This window comes from Apteryx rowi, unplaced genomic scaffold (genome assembly GCF_003343035.1).
Source record: "Apteryx rowi isolate R43461 unplaced genomic scaffold, aptRow1 scaffold_44, whole genome shotgun sequence".
Classification (NCBI taxonomy): Eukaryota; Metazoa; Chordata; class Aves; order Apterygiformes; family Apterygidae; genus Apteryx; species Apteryx rowi.
Genome location: NW_020450694.1, coordinates 2,858,477 through 2,883,218, shown reverse-complemented (window position 1 = coordinate 2,883,218; position 24,742 = coordinate 2,858,477). Strand labels below are relative to the sequence as shown.

At 39.8% G+C, this 24,742-nt stretch overlaps 1 protein-coding gene across 1 annotated transcript in view; it reads left to right on the top strand.

Moving 5' to 3' along the window:
• Positions 1 to 7,393: 7,393 nt before the first annotated feature.
• Positions 7,394 to 24,742, top strand: part of PTPRT (protein tyrosine phosphatase, receptor type T) — a 344,949-nt gene continuing 327,600 nt past the window's right edge. Inside the window, exons 1-3 of the mRNA XM_026076804.1 lie at positions 7,394 to 7,445; positions 7,625 to 7,654; positions 10,256 to 10,381. Coding sequence (XP_025932589.1) covers positions 7,394 to 7,445; positions 7,625 to 7,654; positions 10,256 to 10,381 — 208 coding nt within the window. The remainder of the gene's footprint in view (positions 7,446 to 7,624; positions 7,655 to 10,255; positions 10,382 to 24,742) is intronic.

Sequence of the window (24,742 nt, the reverse complement as noted above, 5' to 3'; positions counted from 1 at the left end):
CTAAGAAGTGTAAATGGGAGAACTGGAAGGAAAGAGAATAGCAGAAACATTTTTGGTTTGTTCTCAACTTTATCATGATTTAGCAGACAGGCCCGTGACAAATTATTATTATTGTTATTGTTGTCAAACTACTGGACAGGACCTCTTTTAAAAGGAAATCTGAACTCTCTTTAGAGATAACTGCATTTGTGTTAATGCTATCCTAAATTTTCTCTCCTTTCACCTGCTATCCTTATTTAATACAGAGTTTAGAACCCAGCAGTTTGGGCTCTCCTAAGTGCATGCTGTGGGTCACGTATTTTAAGTGGAAGATTCATAGCTGTAATTAGGCACTACTTCATGTATGCTTGCATACTGTAGAAGGAAGGCTGGTTAACCAGAAAAGGTGCTATACGTATTTTCAAGAACTCGTATGTGCTGTTAGGCAGAGATCTGTTTATTCTTGGCACACGTTTACTGTATGTTTCGCTCTTTGGGCAAAGAATTTACACCGAGGAGACTGGAGGCTAAAAGTAAGCAAATTTTCCCATCATTTCCGTGTTTACAGTGTGCTATAGAGGAGAGCAAGGCTTCCAGTGCTCTCTGTTTGCCCCACTTCCACTGTGATTCTGCAAAGCATCCTGGATATTGCAATGCAAATGGTATGCCTAGGAATATCAAGGGAGAAAATGCATATGAAAAATGCCTCAAAAGTAATGGATATCAGAATCTGACTGTAGCTGGTTGTTAGTGCCTCAGCCATCGTTCACCTGACCAAAGTTTACAAGGTCTTCTCAGAGCRTAGCCTTTGCCCTCCTGCCTGCAGTCTGACTCCAGGGCACCTGAAAACAAAACAGCTCATTAACCACTGCCATTTCAGGGATCGACTTGCTCTTTGCACATTGAGTGAAGATCATGGTTTAACTGAAAACAGTTTAAGATGCATGTTTCTAAGTATCCTAGACATGGTATCTTATATGTAATTTGAAACAGTAGGTGCCGGCAACAAGTAAGAGCATATTTTGTGAACCTCAATTGGAGAAATGCACAAACTTGGAGCCATTACACTTGTTAGACCTCAATAAAAGTTATTTATATGGCCACCAGCTGGAAATGGCTTCCAATAACCACACTATTAAATTTTACAAGATACGCCAATTGCAACACTCATTGCAAGTTATTACCATTGTATTAGCCAATTAGATTTTATTTACTGATTCTCAGTAATGGATATGTCTATCTTTTTAGATATATTTCTGATATTCAACCAGTATACAGTTGAGCTGTTGCATATTAAGTGTGCTACCTGAAATATCAAGGATTAGTCTTTGGAGAGCTGCACAATGCTGGAGCCTTAGTTGCCTGTATTCTTCTGAACCGATTTAAACAAAAATTGAGTATTACTCACTAAGGATCAAATTGCCACATTAAAGTCTCCCACAGGAAAGCATTTGAATTCCTGGAATTTCCTTTTGGAAGCAGAACAGGAACCACCTAGGTCGTGGGTGGATGGATGGAGTGTGTGTGTGTGGACTTCATTTGAGAAGAGAGTTGAGCTAATGGAACACTTTTGAAATTGCCAGCCTGCAAAGCACTTAATTTCTTCTCTGAAATAGATAAAAATATATTCTAGTTGCCTCCAATTCCAACCAAATAGTATTTAATTTCATGCCGTGTTCACTGGAGGTGCAATAAACCAAGTTTCCTACACTCATTTAAGCTACCATCTTCATGTTTTCTGACCAGGAAGTCTTCAGAGGAAACATCTCAAACACAGAGAGGTTCTCCTCCAAACCAATAGCCCCAGCAGTGCTGCAGGAACAGTTGTTCAAAAAAAGGGAAAAGATAAAAGCAGATTTTTAGATCGGCTTGGAATTCCTGAAATTGTACTTCTGAGATGCTATTTTATTCATCATCAAAGATAATATGAATCAGTCAATGACAGCTTCTTACTTAAAGTTCAAATACATTACTTTGAAGTTTGTATAAAAGCTTATTAAGAAAAAGATAGGCTTATTTATGGAATATATAATAAGTGATAACAGCTATCTCCAAACAATTTTTTTTCTTTTTTTTGCTGCCTTGGTGGATGTGAGAAGTTAAATATGTGATTTAAGTGACTGTACAATGCAAATAAGCTATTCCATGTGACGTGACAAAATGCTGAAATGAAGTCAATAGAGAGGAGTGACTGATCAAGATTCCAGTGCAGTAGATGATGTAGAATTTGGTCAAAATGCACTGTAAATACAATGTTTGATAATTCTGTCAAGGAATACTGAACAATTAGACCCAGGAGACTTCAGATGCTTGAAGGATGGAAAAAATAACGGTACTTTTTTGTCAGAACAATGATTGCCCACAAATGATTGTGATTTGATAAGTATGGCTAAACGCAACTTCAGCAAACATGGCAAATCTTTTAAGCTGGATTTTGGAATACAAACTAGCATTATTTTAAGGGAAAAAAAAAAGGTCTTGTAACTCAAGAAGCAGAAATTTAAGCAAAGTAAGGCATATCTTATGTTTAGACTATAAGAATAAAGGCAAGTGCGTGCTGTGAATTTGTATTTTAAAAACAGGGGGGTTCTCTTCATCATATTCTGAATATGGGAGGAGCCTGTTTCAGGACTGGAAAGGTATCCAGCTACTGTATTAAAAAGATTTGATTAGGTGGAAGTGTTAAAAAAAGCAAATGAGGAATGTCAGTTTAATAATATTCTATGTTTTCTAAAACCTCTGTTAATTTTACAAATTCCATTACATGGGGATAGGCAAGTAAGAAAATTCTTCGCATAAAGGAAATATGTTTCAGCAGCCTTAAACTAAACTTAATATGGAAAGTTAGTATTCTTTGGAAAGGTATGGTGTATAAACTGACTTGGTTCTATAGCTGGAAAAAATCCACTGAGATTACGGATTTGTATAGATACATACACTTTAATAGAGCAATAAAATGCTATTATTGAGCTACTGAAATAGTGACAGCTAAGCAGTCAGAAGAAAGAAGATATTCTTGGTATTAGATAAAGGACATGCGTTCTGGCAAATGGAGTTAGATGAGTCACCCTTGGTTTGGACATATGAATTTAAACAAATGACATTTAGTGTTAGTTGTACTCCTAGGATGCTTCAAAGTGATTTCACTGATCCTTGCTGGATTATGAGGTGCAGAATTAGTAGTGTATATATGTCAAAGTGAGATGCATCTGGGCAAGCTTTTGCAAAGAGAGAAACCTACAATAATGTATTTAAGAATTAAAACTTAGTTTAACCTGACAAATTGAGGAAATAGAGCTTAAATACCTCTCCGCTATATAACTGGAGTCTAAATATGATGCCTGTTCTGCAGCAAAGTGATTCCATGGAAATAGGAGGATAACTGATAAACTTTGGCAGACTCTATTCCACCTTTAGCACCAAAGCGTCTTCAGAGAAGTGCTGAAAGAAAACCCTGCTGGTGCTGGCAAGGCARAGTAGGTGTTTTGTAGACTGTGCTAGGTGCTATTCAATCTGCTGCTTTCATAGTATTAAACTAAGCTAAGTATGTTATTAATGAGGTTCATCATGAAAGAACCTAGATGGTCCCTTATGCAGTCCCAGCAATATTTTGAATATAGCAAGATTCCTATGCAAGGAACGTACAACCAGTGGTTATATCCATGCACATATGTACATATGTATGTGGAACTATGATCAAAAGCTACACACAGTTTGTGCGGAGGAAATGGATGTGTAATATTAAACTTGTAAAGACAGCAATGTCTTTGAAATATAAATTTGGAAAAGGCTTCCAAAAATGTATACCCTTAGTACAATAGTCTTCCTTAATAGGTTGATAGCACTTGAAAGCATCGTAATGCAAAATATCCAATGTCTAGTCTACTTTGGGGCCATTGCAGTTTGCAGTTGAAATGAGCTCTTCTGAGCTGCATTCAGTTTTTTCAAGGATTAAAAAATTAAAACAAAAAACAAAAACAAGCTAGCAGAGCGATACGTGATCCACATCTGTTTTGGAGCCTGGTATTTGTTAGCAATATCTCAGAGAACTAGCACCTTTCAGAGTAGATAAAACCTTGCCTCTAAATCTAATAATRCTGTTTAAAAGTAACATGGAAAGAAAAGCAAATGGAACCATCCTGTGGCAGATGCACCATCCCTGGACTGCGAGTTGAGTACTAATATTTGCAGCAGAGAACCAACAAAAGTCATCGTACTTGCAGCAGAACCAACATCCCAGGCAGGAATGTGTTGGAGGCACAGAGTCATCACTGATGCATTGATGCTGCCTTCTAAAACTCAGAACATGGGGATGCCTTGAGAGAAGCACTTCTGTGAGCACCAGAAGTAGGAACGCCTGATTTTTAGTGGATTTGTGTTTCATGGTTGAGTGACTTAGCTGAATTTGTTAGGTCTGAATTCAATTCTTAGAGAATTCACATAAGAAAAAGATGTTACGAATGCTTAAGTTGGAGTTTATACCTTATTATACACTAGAGAATCTATTCTTCAGTTTCTCCCCAGTGTAGATCCTCCGGTGACTAATGAGGCACAAAACCTGATCAAAGATGTTTCCTGCCGTTTGGACAGCTATAACATCTTTCTCTTCCTCGTGGAGTCTGAGTTTTAATATGCAGCAAGCACGTGTGGCGCTCTTTGTCTCAATAATGATCTTTCTTATGGCAGCCACCTTTTTCCTGGGAAATATGGGAATATAAAATAAATAGAGTAATAAAATGCTAAAGTATCGATTGAAGTTGGTCAATTATAACAGCAGATTGATAACACAGTGATGGCAGAAGGATGATTTCCTGAAAAATGAAATACCCAGTTACTGTTGGCCTTTCTGAAACTTCCCAACTTGTACTGTGCAGAGAGCAAAGGCTACGCAAAACATATTGCTGCTTAGATGTTGCACTTAAAACTAATGATATCCTAAGTGACAAGTGCCCTCTTCCAGTCCCTTCCTACTTGTCCATCTCTTCAGCATGATGTTGGAGACCTGAGTTTGTTGGACAGTAGTAATTAGAGCGTCATGTAAACGTGAGTGTCATTGTAAAAGAGGAGAATGAAGGCTCAGAAATGGTGGTGGTCTAACCACCTCCTGACCACGGTGGTCAGGAGTTTTTATAGTTCCTAAGCACAACCTCTTTACTATAGCATTTCTTTCTTCTTCTGCTCTCTTCATATTTTGTGAGGCTAAAAAGGTCTAAGCTAAAGGACTAAATCTCAGCTCTTGTGAGAGAATTTCAAAAGCGATGTTCCAGGAAAAAAAAAGTTGGAATTTGTACATGCTTTTATAATTTCCACTTAAAACCAAAACAAAACTCTGTGTGCGTGTGTGTAACTAAGTACTTGCTCTGTACAGAAGAAAGGCCTGGAGTGGGAGGAGTGAGATTGCTGAGGTTCTCGCTCTCTTCCCCTTCTTCCTCGCCTTGGGGGTGCTGGAGATGTTTCATCAAATTATGCCTGATGCTGTGTTGTTTTCTGTGGATACTAAAAAACACAGGATAAGGAATGAGCTTTCTCACATCAGTACGTTCCTTTATCTCTTTTTAGAAGTATTGTTTTTATGTAGCAAGATCCGCGAGAGTTTGACATTGGATGACTTTATAAAACATTCCCCTAATTGGATTTGTTAAAATAAATAAATCAGATGCTAATTGGAATGTGCCCTGCCATTATTTTTGCTCACTGAATTAGATATAATGGCGTGAAGTCCTTTTTATCATATTTGTGCACTTATTTAAACACCCCCCTGGCACACACTTCTGCAAATTCAATTATATATTCAAAGGAGGCATTCAATTTATGCAAGGCTGGTTTACATTTAATCCGGGGGCAAGACTCGGTAACTGATGATAGGTCTGCTCAAGATTAATTAGCATCACTCAGATGAGCGGTGGCATTGTTACGAGCCTGCAGTGTGAAACAAGGGACGTTTTATCCTTCCTGTGGGAGCTGTTATTTGCTTCAGGACGACCCTTTCGAGGCAGGGAAGGATTTCTTTCTTGTTTGGGTTTCATTTGGTGAAAAGGAAGGGTCAGCAGCACACGCATTATCTGACACCATCAAAGTCGTCGTCATTTCCTTCCCTTTTTGCCCCATTTTAGCAACTCCATTTTACCCTATGAGTTTTTAGCTGATTGATAGATTCCAAGATTCCCCTTTGCTTGCTAAGATCCCCCCCCCCCTTGTTAACAACTAATGAAGATACAGAATCCYGTTCAGGTTATTGTGTGAACGTTCTTTTTTTCTTCAAAGCTCCTTTGTGATCCTGTGGCTAAAACTGTAACATTCAAACTGGGTATCTCAGTTCATCGTATAGTATCTTTTTCTCTCAATTTGTGATTTTTTTTTTTCTGTTTGCTAATGAATAGCCCTGTTCTGCTGCCAAGCAGTTACATTTCAGTGGTGGATGATTATGCATTAAGAAGGACCTTACCCTTTTTTCCCTCTTTATTCCAGCATATTTAGATGTAGCTCACGTTTAGGTATCCATACAGGTGACATGTTGTCCTAAGAGACTATGAGTAGTAAGCTTGCACTGACAGTGAAAATAATACGTCTGCTGCTTTTAGCCGGCCTTCCCATTTTGGAGTTACTATTCCTACTTAAGTGGGCATTAAAATCTATTAATGCCTTTGCAGATTAACCTGAAATTCATTAGTGGGGACAAACTGAATTTCCGAGGATCTTGCCACTAGATAACTGCGTAGCATACAAGGTGGATCACGCAAGGTCGTGGCGTTAGCACCAAGAGTACCTGCGCAAGGAGAATCGCACTGCTCTTAACTGGGCATCAAATGTACCTTTATCCTGTGGTTCCTTATTGGCTTACTTATGCGCTTACTTTTCTGAACATCCACGTGAACTAAAGAGCACTTTATCTACTGGGACAACAAAATTCCCCAGAAAAGGCATTATGGTATGTTTGGTTTTTTTCCCTCAAATTCTTCCCCTTCATACCCCTAAGTTATCTTCCTTAAATCTAAGCTAGAGCTTTTAGAGTTTGGTCCTCTTCAGAGTGGTCCATCTGAGAAGGCTTTATCAGAGCTGCTCCCTGTGCACTTCCCGGCTGTGCCTGCCGGCGAGCTGCCACGCTGCAGGGCAGAGTGAGCTGACCTGTTTGGTTGGAGACAGTGCGGTGGCAGAGCTGTCACTGAGACGTGATCTGATCGCGGAGGTGTTGTAAGGGCGCAGCTGAGCATTGCTTAGCCTGCTGGATTTTTAGTTCAGGAAATAGTATGGGAAATAGGGTCTAACTTGACTCTGAGGCTGGGTTGCTGGTTAGGAATAGACATTTGCATTTTTGAAAAGCACAGTGGATGCTGAATTCCTGAGCTGAAGATGGCAGAGGATTTTTAAGGCTGGGTTTCTGAACGTGGCACAGTGACCTGCAATTGCAGCTGTAATGTCATGTCTGTCTCTCTTTGCAAAAAAGCTAGGACCTGAGACCACCCGCAGTATGTTTGTTCTGCGGATACAAAGAACGCTGTTAATGTTGCCCAAAACTCTGCGATATTCCTGATGATGTGATTCATTCCTTGTGCTTTCTGAAGTTTCTTTCCTGTTACCTAATGTAGTGTATGCTGTATTAGACAGTGCTGACAGAAGGGTTGCAGGCTTTTCAGCTCGCAATGAGTATGGCTTGCATCGGGAGCCTTTACTTTTAGTTTTGCTCGCTTTTGACCCACACGGTAGCAAGACATGGACAAAGGCTTTCTTCCTTTTGAGATCCCAGATCCAACCTTTCCGTGCTCCCTGTGCAGCCAGTATGCTTGCCCACGCCCTTAAATTTGGCTCGCGCTTTTTCTCCCCATCCTCGTTTCCTGCAAATTTGCCTCTCTAAATTCCTGTTCTGTTGCTTCTGGTAAATTAGTCCTAGTTTATTGCCTTGTCGCTCTGCGTTTGCAGGTTCCTCCAGTAACCTTTCTTTCTAGAAACACAGGCATCTTGCTGCTACTTTCAAGGCTCTTCGCAGTGTATCCTTACCTTTCTTAGCCAGTCCCAGTATCTTACTGCAGGGTCAGCCTTGACTTTCAGACATGGCACTTTTAAGCTTCCTCAGGTATCGCATCTTTTTGGGGAAAACTCCCTGATAATTTCCAGAAGTTCTCGCTGTATTCCCTTCTCAGCTTCTCCTCCTACTTCGTCTACTTCATCATGTATGAAATAACCTGCTACCTGATGATGGCAAGATAGCAGCAATTACTTTCTCTCTTAARTAAGGACTGCACCCCATATTTTGTTACCTTCTCCTAGTTGGTCTTCTGGGACTTCATAGCAGAACCTGTAATTTTCTCTACGTACATGAGGCTTTGTACATTTGCCTGGCTTGATCACAGTATTTGTTTACAGTTTCTCTTTCACCTAAATGGTATAAAAAATTAGGGAAACGGCTAATGTGTAATCCAGCTCATTTCAGCAGCCATGAAAGTTTAACAAGTACAGCAAATATAAAGGAAGATTATCAAAATTTGTAGAAGTAATGAAGCTTCATAAATACTTGGAGGGAACTCTGCTCAGACAGAGACAGCCAAGGTTGTAAGAGTCATAAAATCTGCTATAGTCAGATCTATAAAATATATACGATCTATCAAAATTATATATCAAAATTGAATTGCTATTAATATTTTAGAACAAGCTTCAACTTAAACTTTTCTTTAGCAACACCATATTTTTGGGTGTCAGGTGCTTTATCCTACAAATCCCTCTAGTAAATACTTGATTAAGTTTAAGAAATAAGTTATTTGTGTTAAGTTTTGTAGAATTTACTGGAAAACTAGTTGCAGTTAGAGTGCACATAAAGTCCTGTAATATAATAAGGATTTAATGAAGATAATGATTTGAAGTATACTTGGGTTTGTTATTTATTAAGCATTCCAGAGGAACTGAGACAAGTTTGGGCTAGAGAATAAGAAAATAGAAGTGAACACTGAAGAAGACCCTAAAAGTCCCCTGTGCGGGGTGACTCTCCTTGCAAAGGAGCCACAGATCACTTGCATTCCAGCTGTTTATTGTGGATGTTCAGACAACGCAGCCTGTGGGAAGGAGTGAAGCGTCAGGGACATCTCTGTGCATCTAATTCTCCAATTAGTGTCAAAAGCAATTGGCAGTTTGGCTGGCAGAACAAGTTAACGTAGCCCTGAGCGCTGCTGAGTCCTTTCAACTCCAGAAGCGTTAGATGTGTCCAGTTGACTGTGGAGGACTAATATCTACGCAGAAAAGTTATCCTTGCTTCTCTGAGAGAGAAAACCACAGCAGTGCAGAGCTCTCGTTGGCATGGGTAAGGTCTGGACTCAAGGACCTAGGCTGCCTTTTCTAAAGGACAGTCCGCCTTGGGCAGAGGTGAAGAGGAATGTGCCTGAGGCAGTGTAATGGGCACCAGCATGGGACTGATTGGTCTGCCAGAGACTAATCCCAACTAGCTTGATTTGTCTGCATGACACAAGGTTTTAAAATCTGTGCTGTAATACAAAATTTCGTTCCGTTGTTTGTGGGTTTCTCTTGGTTCACAAATGCTCGGACAGCTGCCGGATTATTTGTGATGTTTAAACACTTCCAAGTATAGCGGGAATTGCAGTAGGAAAGATCACTTAGTCAACAGCTTGGGCTGTGTGGAATTGCCATCCCCTTGTTATTCTCTCATTATAAACGGAAGGCTTCCACCCCAAAGTACTGTAGACCTTGAGGATAAGTCATTGCCACGTGAAGCTTCACGTTATGTGTGACAGATGATTGAAAGGAAAGTTGGACTTTACAGTAGTTATAACCCAACCTTGCGTAATTCCAAGGTTTAAAAGTGAAATGAAGTGAGGATTTTGCTGTGCAAACAGTGGAGCTGTGATTGTGTGTTCACCATGTGGGTTACTTCTCCCTCCTTTTTGAATATCTGACTTGAAGGTTTCTGTACTTAGGTACCAGTCACTGAGACCCAAACTGAAATATTCATGCAGACGCTCATTGTGCATAACTGTGCTGTAAAATTTTAAAGCAATAGGTTGAATTAAGCTAACTGGTTTAAGGAACAGCAGCATGGAGGGAAGAAAACAAAGGCTCCTAAAGGATTCRAACGGCAGAAGATTAAAAAAATATTTTTCAGATAGCTTCAAGGCAATTCTTCCCTGCTGCCTGAAATCTAATATGCTGGAAAATGATTTTTTTATTATTATTATTTTTTACTCTTGGAAACTTGGATACAAAACACTGATGTGAATGAACTAAGAGACAGAAATAATTAATAGAAGAATGTATTCATTTTTCTTGTCTTTAGGTGGATGTTCATTTGATGAGCACTACAGTAACTGTGGTTATAGTGTGGCTTTGGGGACCAATGGATTTACCTGGGAGCAGATCAATACCTGGGAAAAGCCAACAATGGATCCTGCCGTTCCAACTGGTAAGTAGGAAGCCTCAACAACAGGGCAGAATTTTTAACAATATTATCATTTGCGAGAATCAACTATTAGCTCATATGAGATAGTGTTTTATTCAGTGCTATGAAACTGATTTTTGTGTTCAAAATAATCTGTCAACAGAATTCATAAATGTGAGATGACTTTTTACAATATCTGTCGCTTAATGTCCTTACTAAATCATTTTATCCCTTATTCCTATTTTATTTCCACATTCAAGAGAGAGAAAATGATTGTTTTGGAGAATGCACTCCAAGGTTTGGCCAGCTTTTGCATGTTTCAGGATCAGGGTCACAGAGCTCTCTTACCTGGAGAGGCGAGTGTTCAGGAGGTCAGAAAAAGTAAAGCTTTGAGACCTCCAGGAACACTGGACCCTCCAGTTAGCATTCAGCTCTTAATTGACTGCTTTAAGTTCTAATTCTGACAAAGACAATTTAGTCACCGATGTCTTATTATACTGGGATTTCAGATTCTGAAGTTTTCCTATGCAAGAAAAATATTTCCCACAGAGGGAGTTACCAGAGTATCTAAGTTGCTAACATATTTTGAGAACATCCAGCAATATCATCGTCTTCCACGAGATACTTGAAATATTCTCTGGAGAGCTCCAAGTAATGATTTTTTTCTGGAAGTTTTGTTTCTCGTTGGAAATTAACATTATGTTGTGGTGTGTATGGAATAAATTCTCTATTCTTTCTAAAATGCTGTGGAATGCTCTGTTCACATTGGAAAAGAACTTGTTTTTTAGAAAGTACACTAAGATTTTCTAAAAATCATAGTTCACCTGCCATTTTTGCCACCTACAATAACAGAGCGAGCCCTGTTAAAGCCATTTGTATAATGGCAAGCAGAACAGACCAGGCGGTTAAGATTTTGATTTCGGTTCTAAGAAAGATGGATTTGTTTCCAGTTAGTGCCTTGCGCTCTGACAAGCGTGAGCTAAGTTGCAGAATCAACGTGTGTAGTGCTCAGGAGGTATTTTTACACCTGTAATTCCTGGGGTAAGAGAAATTGCTAAGTGCCTGTTAAGGACACCATGTCTATCTGATAGAACAACATCTCCCTGCTGTAGCCGTTGGTGGAGAGCCCAGTCTTCCCCCCTGTATTAAAGCTGTCGATAGAAAGCTAGCATGCAAGGTGCCAGGCTCACTGCAGTTTCTCCGTCACCGGTGGTCAGTTAAGCTTTTTTATTACAGCTTTGACTGGAAAGTGTTCAGAGCAAGATCTTTCGAATTGTGTAACACTTAGTATCAGTCGATTTGGCCCTGCTATCCTAAAGGAAGCTAATTATGAAAGTTAATAACTACCGTTTTCTGGTCTCAACTGTATTCGTTCCAGATGTGCTGCCTTCTTAATGAGGGCGTTTTTGTCTCTACAGTTCCTTAGCATCCTCCCTTCTGTGTCGCACTCCCTTTCACTAGTACACCTAGCTAGAGAGACAAGACAGATCTTTGAATTAACTGATCCCAGAATGATCTGAAGGAACAAGAACATGCACGACTTTGAGGCAAATTGGACTGGAGGAGTTTAATGTCAACTCTAAATGTTAATGTAAGCCTGTCTTCAGACACCTGGGGACCATATGAGAGTGTATTATTGTCCTAAGCTCGCTGGAACCATGGAAAAATAACACAGACAAACAACAGTCTAGCTAGAATGGCATGTTTAAAAAAAAAACACAGAAAAGAAAACCAAAAAACCCACAAACAGTACAATGTATTTTTTCACAAGACTTTCAGAATTATTCCTCCTAAAACTAAGAAAATAGTGAGTTATGTGGTCTTCCTCTTAGTACTTTCATTCCATTGTATCCTATAGCACTAAAAATTAAATGCATAGTGGTCTCAGAGCAGCTGTGAATTTAATAACATTGGACCTACAATAAGGAGTGCAGAAAGTTTTTTTGTGTACTTAGAAAGATGCAACAGGTGAAGCTGCCAACCACCTGGCATATGCTGATAAAGAAATATTACCTAAAGAGACTTTAAGGAGTATGAGGGGAAATGACTCAGTTCCTCACGTTAGCAGGACTGTTCAYGTAGAGCAAAAGACAAAATCGGTAGGTAGAAAAAGGAGAGAAGATTGACCGCAGCCAGTATGTACAGATGGCTCCAGTAGCAAACATGCTTTCAAGAGCTGTCCACATTGCACTAACCTTGAAGTAAATTATCGTGGTCAATTAGACTGCCTCAAGCTAGCAGAGACTCTAGAGCTATTATTGAGAATCTGTATTGCTGAACGGAATTTTAATGCGTTTTATTTGTATTGGTTACTCACTGAAAATCTGTTCCGTAAGGATAAAGACTGTTTACCTAAAACTCATCTAGTGGTAAAGCCAGCTGAATAAACTGATGAACAGCACATTCTGCTCCTACAAGCAGGGACATCTTTAAAACTAGAGTACTAGACCAATGGGTGATTGACTTTCCATTCCATTTAATTTCTCCGCAGCAGCTGAAAGCAGCAGGGTGTACATCCACGGAGCTGCAGGGTGTAAGAGGCGGTAACAAAGAGGTGCTGGTGAACTAACCATCTTCTGGTGGCCAGCCTTAGCCAAGAAAGCTCCTTAGCATGCTTAGCGTGGAGAGTAGTGACGAGAGTGCCAGGCTGCGTAGGGTTCTGAGGAGGTGAGCAGTAATGCAAATGTTCTTTATCAGAATGGTATTTCAGACAGTACCTTACTTTTCTAGGAGGGAATATAACGAAATAATATGTGGTGGAATCCTTAGTGTGGAAATGGTTTAAAAAAAAAAAAAAAAAAAGTAAGTGAGGGGGACCTTAGATTGGTTCAATGATACTAAATAAGTCTGTAGCGCAACCTGCTGGGAGCTGTTGGCAAAAAGCAGGGCCTCCCTCCGCCCTGGTCAGCCTACATTAACATTTCCGTCAGAGCTATTTTCTTCTGTAAATGTGTCGGCTTTCATAAGCACCAGCAGGCCCCTTTGAATTCAACCAARCCACAAAATTCTGTCCTCCTGAATACTAATGATAATATCTCACACTTCTTACAGTACTTTTCATCGTTAGATCTCAAAGTGCTCTTCAAAGGAGGTCAGTACCATGAATGAGAGCCTGAGTCTATAGTGCTGTGTAATTGTCTACAGACACACTGCTGTAAAGGTCTCTGCCCAGGGAMAACTTTKGTTCTTGATTTTTTTAAAWTTTTTTTTGAATTAAAATGCCCCCAAAAGAGCAATTAAAATGCTCCATTAGCAATGGCTAGTTTGTAGACAATTTGTTTTACACCATTGCTAGCAAACAAACTGTTTTCCATGAATTCTGTGATTTATTCCTCAGGGCTGGAAACAATGTTAATTGGGGGATTAATAACCAAAATGTTTGTTGTTTTGAATAAATACTTCAAAAAATCATAAGGAGATGAAAGGTGAGTAACCAGTCTCCTGACTTTGAGACTCTCATTCCATCTCTTTACATAGTAGCAGGAGACATTATAACAGAATATTCTTTAACAGATGGGTGTTTATTTGAGCCTGAATAGCCTCAGTGATGAGTATTCTGCAACTTCTCAGCTGCTTGTTCCAGTAACCATTTGAGTTATTAAAGTTTCTCAGCCTCCATTTTCCCTTTCATGACTTCATCTCATTTACTTTTTGCTCCATCTTTGACTAAGGAGAATAATCAATTGCTGCCCTCTTTATAATCTCTTCTACATAGCTGTAGATTGTTAGGTCTGTGAGGGTACTGTGAGGGTTACAGAGCACTGGAACAAGTTGCCCAGAGAGGTTGTGGAGTCTTCTTCCTTGGAGATATTCAGAAGCTGTCAGGACACAGTCCTGGGCAATGTGCTGTAGGTGACCCTGCTTGAGCAGGGGGGCTGGACTAGATGATCTGCAGAGGTTCCTCCCAACCTCAACCATTCTGTGATTCTGTGAAGTCTTAGTTTCTCAGGACTGAACGTGACCCAGTCCTTTATCCTTTCTTGACACACAATGTCCCATTTCCTTCTCTCTACCCCATGCCTTCAGTCGTCATTTTTACTTGTCATCTTTGGGTATTTGTCCAAACTGTATTAGCAAATAGGGATTCAACACTGCATGACAGTATTGACAGGGCAGAAGATTGTAATTCTGTTGTAGAAGTTTAAGCTACAGCAAACAGGTCTTCTCTTGCTCCTCTCTTATTTACAACTTGCAGCTTTCATTCCCTTTTTCTGAAAATATTCAATCTTTATGTGCCAGCATTAGATAATGTGAGATGGATGTGGTGCTTTACTTTGTATTGGATCACAGAAGGTATTTTCTTGGTGGCAAGTATAAAGGGCCTGAGCATTTCTTTTTTAGAGGCAAATACCTGGTTAGCACGACAAGCAAATGTGTTGAGTTAAAATGTTAAAGCCAGCCAGCCAGAAATACTGGCTGCTTCCCTCCCTGCCCCCCCCCCCCCCTTCTTCATGTTACAACATTGCAGCACTCCAAGCACTGTGGACCTGTCTGCCCTTGCAGCAGTTGTAAGAATAATGTTCATAATGAAAGTATTTAACATTTGCATGTTCAAAGCATTTTACCAGCATTTGCTAATTAACTCCAATGGAGACCTAACCAGGGCTGACTAGATTGGAGTAATTACTTTAATTGTATTAAATATGATTCCGCTCTGAATACCGAGCCGTTATGCCACGTGCCTTTTTGCAGCAGTGTTCCTCAGTGTTAGATTTACTGTTAACCTCATGAAAAATGTCACTAAGTAGTTTTACAGTTTTTGTGCATTTATTTCTATGACATTTTTCAGTAGCGGACAACTAATGTTGCACCACTGGCTCTGAAGTCTGCTGGCACACATAATGTGTTTGTGCTTCTTCTGGTTACAGTTGAGCTAAAGGATTTGAACTGTTTTATGTTGTTTCAGAAGACTATGGTAGGTTAGTACCAAATGGATACCAACTACACTATTACTGTGTGTGAAGTCCTCATGGCAGCTGCAGCACTGAGAGGTCAGGTTCATCCTTCAAAGAAGCAGTCAGCATTTGCTCCATAGTCTTCCCTYATGTGAACTTGGAGAAGGAATCTGTACTCAATCCTGTTAATGGTGGACATTTTGAGATAGTAGTTGGCAAGGTTAAGGCACAAATGGGTTACTTCTATGTCTGTACTACATGGTGCGGCGAAGTGAACACAGCTCAAGAGTTGGAGAGTGTGTGTAGCTCCTTGCTTTCCTTCAATACATTGCAGTACCTCCCTGAGAATTTACGGCAGAAGTTTTCTCCTCTGTTGTTGCAGAGGTGAGGGCGGGGGACTCTTCCCTTATCTAACTGGGTATGTTTGTTGGTTCTAGTGGCTGGAGGGCTCTCTGAACTTGCTGAAAGGAAGAACAGAAGGGTTATCATCATTAGTGTTGCTTCGTGAACTACCCATTTAGCAGGCGAATGTCATAGGCATGATGTATATATGAGAACCAGATGGCTAAATTCTACTTGGACTCCACTGAACTGAGTGAAGTTTTGTGTTAGTCTAATGGATCAAATGCTTTCCTGTGTCACCTTCCTCTCTATGGTAAGTGACAACTCCTTGAGGAAGGTGAGTGATAGCCTTCCATCCATGCCCGCAGGATTCTTTAACTTCATTCAGAAGGTCACTGATGTGAAATTAGTGTTAACTTTTACAAAGAACAGAGAACCTCTGTGCACAGATCAAATATTTGTTGTCTTTTTTCCTTCAGGCTGGAATAAATGCCAACAGGAGTTAGACGCAACATTTATAAATTTGAAAGGCAATGCAATAAAATTAACATTTTCTTCTGTCTGAGTGTATTAATTCTTGCTTACAAGAAAATACACCAACAAACTTGTTAAAGGACTAAATTAAAACCCAACTGTGTATATGATGAATCATGATTCAATTTTGTCTGAGATGGAGAAAGAAATTTGGCTCAGCTGTGTATAATACTTTTCCAAAAACAAGAAAAAAAAAACCCAAAACACACAAAAAAAACAGGGGAAATTACTAAGGATGTGGCAAATATGTTTCTCCCCAGTCTTTCACTTCCATACAAGTAAATAGATTAGTCTGCGGTTAGTCAGTGAACTAAAAGTCATTTCTCAGCTTTCAAGTTCTAAGCAGAATGGGATCTCTGGATACTTTCCAGTGCTCTTTGATTTTGGTCTTTACTGTGCAGCTTCATGTCTGTGTTTGGGGGTTGCTTTTTATAGTTGCAGTTGGAAATAATTTTTCCTGCTTTTCTGGAATTTTATCCCTGATTTACACTAACTTGAGTTTTGGGGGTTGATCTCTTACTTTCCCTGTTTCGTTTTAGTGGACGTGCATAGGAATGTTTTGACTATTGGGAAAGTGTACTGTTTTGGCCTATTTACGAATGTAGATTTGGGAGAGATGTATCTTTGCAAGCAACTAGAGAAGACTTTTCCTGCACTGTGGGGCCTTCAGTTGCTCTCACTTACTCTATCCAGTAAGATCCCTAAAAGCCATTATTACAACTGATTCTGTAATTGCTGCTAGAAACCCAGCATTTGGATTTAGTTGTCTTTCAGAAGACTGAATTGCTATCCATATTTTTTGACTATCTTTTATCAGATCCGGGTTATCTGTAACTAAATCATAGCTGTGTTAGAATGCAGTCAGCTTCCTCATGCTGGGAAGACCAGCAGCGAAAACCACTAACAGTTGTTACTTCTGTTGCACAGAACTGCTTTCAGAAAGGAAACTTAGTGGGATTAGTCTTAAGGGCTGTTCATATCAAACATTTGCTTATGGTCTCGTGTTCCTGTGTTATAACACAGAGTAGTGCATTTGCTCTGTGAGTAGGCCTGTTGATTTTAAATGGACTATATGAATAGTGATGTGCTATTTGACATAAGTGCATGTGAAGTAAGGAACCTGCAAATTGATAAAAGCGAGGCAGAACTCTTCTGTGATGTAAAATGCAAGATATTGACTGCTAATTGAGTGCATTTACCCCTGYAGAGGCTTTCTGCTGAAGGGAAATTCCATCTCAGTTTTTAATATTTTGTCATTCACATTTGAATGTAAAATAGAATTTCTTCTCGTGCACCAAGGAGAGAGGTCAGCAGAAGCATGTAGCCATGTAGATGATACTTTGGTACTGAAATCAAACTTACCAAGGATGCTTAGCCTTCTCTGAACATGCATGGTATAAAAAAAGTTACAAAAGGAGTCTGAAAGGATGACTTCTAGAAAGACCTTTAATGACCCTGAAGGGATTGCTGTCGGTAGGGAATACATGTAGTTACTGCACCTTGATGTGTTAAACGGTGCATTTGAACTGTTGTCAGTCTATTTCTGATCCTTTTCTGTGAAAGCTGTCAGAAACGGAGCTGTTTGTGAATGTCGGGACCTTTCCATTACTGCCATTAGTGAGACCATAACACTTCCAAAGTGCTGCTGTTACGTCAGCCAGTTTTGCAGTGGGAGGATGGACAAGAAAGCCGTCGACATAAGCCCTCTTCCTCTGTGGCCCCAGTACTGAAGCATGTGAATTTTTCTCAGCACCCGTTGACTCAAACGGAAAGTGAGGACACTCGGCATCTTAGGACATATTCTACTTTTTTCTTAATCTGTTAGTTTGAGTTCTATTAGGGCCCGTTGTCCAGATGCCAAAGGTATTAAAACTGGTTCTTGTTTGAGAGCCAAGTTACGGCATTATGTAGCCACGCTAACGGAAAAACATTTCTCCTTAAAAAGTTGAAAAGCTTCAAGATTTGGGGGATAGAAGAAAAAGAGGCTTCTTTTCATGTAAGGAACTTGATTCAAGTATCTTCTAAGTAGATGACTTTTTTTTTAATCATTAAACTAGTTTAAATTCTACAGAAGTAAATATGGTTGCATTGAAATAAGGCTACTGTATAGAACAAGCTTTGAGACTAAGATATTCTGTTTCAAATGCTTATTTTTGTGGAATTTCTTTCTATAATAAGGCGATGGTTGATAGTATAATACTCTTTCACTCGTATTAGAAAATTCACAATGGGAAAAGAAGYGTGTTGAAGGAAGAGCAGAAGTAAGCAAGATGCCTAGGTGTAGAACGAAGGATTGGGTGTGTGGGGGGTTGTCTTCCTGGTGAAGMTGACATCCTGAATACTCGTAGAGCTGAAGGAACAAAGGGAAAGTGATGACTAAGGTAGGAACAGGTGTTTTAGGAGAAGGGAGAGGTAGACTCCGATACAGAAGAAATCGATTGGAGTAGGGAATACTGCAGGTCTGGTCAGAGCTGAGGCGTTTCTCAGGACCCTTCAAGTCTGAATTTTAGCTCCGCAGAATTTAAAATTTTGTTTTTCAAACTGTAAGCTTCTCCGTTGATTTCCCCTCCGCCCTTCCCCTGGAAGGTTGGTTAGCAAGTTAGGGATGGGAAGCCTAACTGATAGGAAGACCAAGAGAGGAATGATCTGAGCAATCTGCATGGGGCAACAAGATGGTTATGAATGAGTAGGGAGACATTGAAAGATTTTTGAAAGGATTTACAAAAGGAAACACTGAGGAAGCAGTAGGCAAAATTAGTCCTCAGAAGTGGTCCGAGTGAAGAGTCTTAAATAAGCATTCAAAGCTGAGACTGGCAGAATACAGTAAAGGCAAAAAGTATCACAAAGCTTGCGACTCAGTCCCTCATGTACTTAGAGCCTCGCCAAGTGTGTTGGTATGAATTTTCAGCTTTTCCCAGGTCCTTAGCATTGAGTCAGTTATGCATTATTTACTCAATACTAATTCTTTACCATAGTGAATACACTTATTCAGTGTTCACTGAGATAACTGGAAATCTTTCCACCAGCTTCAAAATAAATGGATGGGGTTTTGTAACAGGCTGTGGGCACAGCCTAGATTTTCAAATACTTCAATATTTAATTAAAAAGATGCAGGTTGTCTGGATGGAATAGTATTAACAATCTCTGTTCACTGGTTCCACTGAGAATTGTGGCTACTTAGAATCCCTGGGAAAAAGCAGGTCATTTCTTATGCTTGGGAAATATTAGCATTTACTATTCCCAGTATCAGCTACTTAGTGCATGTAATTTGGCACATGAAAAATACTTGCTTTCAATATGTATATTTTCCAAAAGTTATTTGTATATATACAAAAAGAAGCTGATAGCAACAATACTCAGATATTCTCATGGGGAAAAATAATGTATGCATCTCCTGCATTAGGCAATCCAACCTCCTCCGTATCATCCACCTCTTTTCGAAGGCGGTGGAAACTGTTGTGGTTGTATTCCTTTAGGATAGAAGTTGTAATATTACAAATTATCGCTTGTTTTAAGTATTGACTGGGAAAATAAATGCAATTATGTTTATGAATGTTGAAAATTAAGCAAGATAAAGCAATTGAATGTGTTTGAGAATCTTTTCAAATGAAAAGCTGTATTCACTGAATTCTCATCGGCTCTTTTTCTCACTGTCGTGTTTCACGAYGTGAGCTCTGAATTGAATGAACAGCTGCAGTAAAATGGCACCGCCAAGTTGCAGGAAATCCACAGGGAACTGAGACGTTTCATGCTCTAACACAAGCCCTGTTGAACCCTCATTTACCTTGAGAAATGGTTGATTTATGGAGATTATGCTAATTAAAAAAATTACAGTTCACACAACAGAGGGGTGTCCGGCCCTTGATTGTGGTACTTGCACTGGGGTAGGACTTGTACAGACCGAACAAAGACTCTCTCTGCCACCAGAGGGTTTTCCATTTCTAGTCATGGAAAGGGACTTTTCTTCTAGTCTTCCACTTTAAATTTACTTACAGTGTGAGCCTGAGGGTAATATGAAGGGAATGGCAGTGTTGAGCTGCAGGATATCCCAAGGAAAGTTGGATAGGAAACCTTCAGCTTGTAACTAGGGCATCTAAGAGCCTCCCTGGTCCATCCAATTCGTCTAAAACAAGAATATTGTTGACTCTAAAGATCTGGCCAAATCCCTTTGATCTTTGAAAATACCACCTATTGCCTTGTTATGGATGTTGTCCGCGTCAGGCTGTAATCTCAACTGGTGTTTTATCCAGTTTTCCCGCTGTACCTCTGTTGTGGACACRGCAGCAGTGGGCAGAAACGAGCTAAAAGAACAAACTTAGAGGGAACGTAAGTGGTCTGCCTTCTTCAGGATCTTGAAATAGCAGGTCCATTTCTTTCAGTTCAGGAATCTTAATATGCTTTAGAACAAATGTTTTATGCACTGAAAGTTTATGCAGTACCTCTATTTTTTAATTTGCTTTTATACCACATTTGTCTCCGTARCACCTGAGTTACTAACTCCTTGAGCAGTGTGGTTAACATTTTCATAGGATAATTGTTAGTCACACCTCCTTATAAGCCAGTCTGCCTCATAAACTCACTTATCTATTTGCCATTCAGATTCTCTGAAACTCTAAACTTTTGAAAAGTTCCTTTTCACTCCATCCCTCTTTGTGCTTAACATGTATGAGAATTATTTTATTATTTTTTCCACTACCATCTTCATCTTCTAATCTGCCTTACTGAAGATCCGAATGTGAAGAATCTTGGCAGTAAAACCCAACTCACCTTCTCCCTCACTCCTAGCTAAACCACAGTATAGTCAAGTTGTTTTAAAAAATACTGTAAGTCAGATTAACTTCTTGCTAAACTTGATGCAGTCTAGGATGACTGAGTGAAGATGGACCAGAGATGACATTGTGCATTCTCGTGRCCAGTTTTACTTCTCCATCTGTCCACAGCAGACAAATGTCTTTCCCCCTTTCAGTTTTATAGGTTTAAGTTGTTTAGCAGTACAGTTATGGGAATATTCAAAAGAGGAATCACAACCAGAAAAAGTGTTTAGCTTAGTTCTCATTAGCTGTTCATCTAGAACAGATTGCATAGGATGATCTTCTGGAGTGTGTCTAATTGCTGCAGCATGGTAGTTTAATGGGGACACATTTTTATAAGCTTGTTTAAGTGCGTCTGTGCCAACTGACCTCACAGCTTGGTGTGCAGTGATTCAGCTCTAGAAACTAGAGTTTAAATATAGGATCTCGTTTGTATGGCCCCTTTTGAACTCAATTCACTGTTATACACTTGTTTGATTTTTATATGGCATCTGGCATCATTGTGATACTCGAGCTCTTCACCCTCCATCCCATTCACCACTCCCCAATATTTGTTGTTCTTCCATCTGACTTTCAAGCCTGGACAGTCTTTTCCTCTCCGTTTTCGCTTTTCTGTTTTCTTACACTGCAAGCTTTTCTTTTATTGAACATTTGTGTTCCTTATCTTATTTTGTTTAGGAACTAAGTTTTCCTCTTTTCCTTAGACATGTTTTTACCTATCAACAAACCAAGAGGCTATCACAACTCAGCACTTCAGCAGGTCCTACTGGAAACCACACCATTCTTGTACTTCTTTTCTCAAGACCTGGTGTCCATTTCTCCCTCATTTGCTCTGTGGCTTTATCCCTCGAGATTCCCTGTTGCTCACAGCCACAAGGCCAGTGGGACGTAGATCTGTAAAACTGCGTTTCCTTGAGATTTCTAAGAAAACAGGACATGCACACTGTGTTGCAACTCTATTAAATTGGTACAGAAAGCATCCCTCCACCTTGTACCCTTTAAGTGAGAAACAGGATTTCCAAAGCTAATCTGCTTGTTTTCATAGCATGATCTTAATTCTACAAGGGAGAGAGGATGAGCTCATCTAATTTAATTCTGCTCTTTGAGAAGAAGGGAGATCACTTGGCCAGCTGCTGCTCTGAGCAAACAAGGAGCACGCAGGCTACAAGATAAGCTTTGAACTTTATCAAGTCTCTTGGCAGTATATGCTAATGAGCGCGGTTGGGAGATTTCTGAAACTTTTGGCTCTGATTGTATTAGTGTGCTGCTCCAAACCAGCAAAGCAGACTGAGSTGTAACTCACTGTAAAATAACTGCTGTTACACACAGGGCTTCCTCTGTCCCCGATACTGTTGGGCAGGATGGACTGTAAGGATACGTATTTGACCTGATCTGTGAAATCACAGGACTTTTGTCTAATTGATTAGTTTTTAAAACTTTTAGCATGTTTTAGCACTTCAATCTTGTCTCTTCAAGCTGTCCATTTGTTAGAAGAGGGAAAAGCGTATGCTTCAGTTCTGCATTTGACAGGAAGCCTTTTTCTCCCCAGATATTTGAACTTCTAACACATAAGGTAAGAAGCATCTCAAAGCTTTGAGATGTCATACCAGATTTCTCTCTATAGTGCACTTGGTTTTCGAAGGGGCTTGTCACAGTCTAAATTAGTGCCTCAGGATTCTTAAGCTAATCTTCCTCCAAAGTGGATTCGCTGTGCTCTTAAACTAGGGGTTTTCAGGCAGAGTTAGATTGCCAGTACTGGCTCTTAAGACACAGTTGCATATCTGACATTTTTAAAGAGCCAGCCACCTCTTTCCTGTAGGCAATGCCTCAGAACCTCCAAACCTTCAATTATTAGAGTTTTTCATTTCTGCTTCCATCCCTACTCTGCAGCCCCAGTGTGAGAGCTGGCTTGTCATGAAATCTAGAGATCTTACAAGAAAATAAGGTGCACAGTGTTGGCCAAGACATTTTTTAGCCACGTATAGTTTAAAAAAATATAATTCATATTTGAAAAATTTGGGACTTTTTTAATGATTGCCCTGCTTTCTTCATTTTTTTTCTGAGATTCCCACGTTAAGCTAGCATCCTTGGAATAAGCAGTCYGCCCTTCCTTACTGCTTTTGCTTGATCATATTCAATGTGGTAGTGGTACAGACTGTTTGACAGACATGCCTGTCTTCTGAAAAATAAAACCAGCCAGGACTTTGGTTACAGGAATGCTGTTCTCCCGTGTTCTTAGATCCATGGCAGGAGTCCATGACCATACCAAGAGAAGAGTCAGTTGTTACAGTGCTTGGGAGGTTTCATTGCAGCCCTGTACTGCACCCTGAGTAGGGCATGGGGTGAGAATCAATAATCCATGATATAATACAGAGTGGAGGGCACGGTGTACAGTACGCTAAAGCTACTTACCGGATTGGGGGTTATGACTGTATCAATTTGAGAACTTCAGTTTATCTCACTCCCTGCATTCCAGACTCTCTTCTGTCTTCATACCCATCTTTGTAGATACTCTGTTAGGGGAAAAGCTTAACTGTTCTTTATTTCATCTTTAAGACACTTTTTTTTTGTATATACAAGCACGCATGGTCTAAATTAAATAACTGACTTCCTCATCATCTGTTGTAAGATCCTGGCAAGCATAGGTCCAGACTACAGCTTTGTATCTGTTCTGGCCTATTGCTAAACCTGACGTATCACACGCCTGTAGTTTAGGTTTTAGGTTACGTTTAGCCCTTCTCAGACATGTCCCTAAGCAAGGGGATCAAAATGTTTAGCTAAAATCCTGGTATTGGTATAATGGCAGGTCTGCACTGCTCAGAAATCATCTCATTTGGATCCAAACACTGATCCATGAGAGCTTTTCCAACATAGGTAATACACTGAGAATTATTTTGGCTTTCGTGTTCTATCTGCTACCTCTTCGGCTTTCCATTTCCTTTTGCATGAGAAAGATTTAAAAAACAGATGAATCGCCAACATCCTCCTTCTGAAATAGGGATCATAGCGTTCATAGCAAAAACAAAGTATTGCATCAAATCCTCTGAAGGACTCCACCTAATCTTCATTTATGGAAGAAAACAAGCTACTAATGTTTCTAAATGCTTCACCTGAAATTTGCTGTTTCTTCAAGTTGAAATCTGTTAAATGATTTTCCCCTACTACTTTAACTAAAGGAATGTGGCCAGCGCTAGGTTTTCTTAGTCACTGCAGAGCTCTGTGCTCACTCCCCCCCCCTTCAGATACCAAATCCAATCCTCCCATCTGCTTTTCCAGAATACTTTTTATTGCTCCAAAAGTAGAGGCAATAAGTAATATCTCACTCGATGATGAATATATATAAAACATTCTTAAACTCAATTCAGAAATGAAATCTGAGCGGGATGCCTCAGGGTCATAACCGTACAACGTAATAGCCCATGCAGAACTCAGCCGGCTATGGCAAATTGTTTCCCTGAGCACGAAAGCTATGCTGTGTCTTTATGTATGTACTCCCATACATCTGCTTGAAGTAGAGAAAGTGATAAAAACTTATCAACCTTAGAGTCGATTCAATACTTTATTTAATAGGTGTTCTTAGGACATTGATTAAGCCTTTCTAGCTTACCTACGTTTACTCCTGGMAATTCATTGACTGTGTAGGTGTCTCACTGCTTGAGTTAAGAAAAGTTGCTCTTTCCTTTTGTACCTCTGTTGGTTGTGAAACTTGGGCCACAGCTGAGCCTTCTTGTGCAGCTACGGTAGAAAAGTAATTYTGCAGTTGAATGGTTAGAGTTGTAGAATTTATACCCAAATTTGCAATT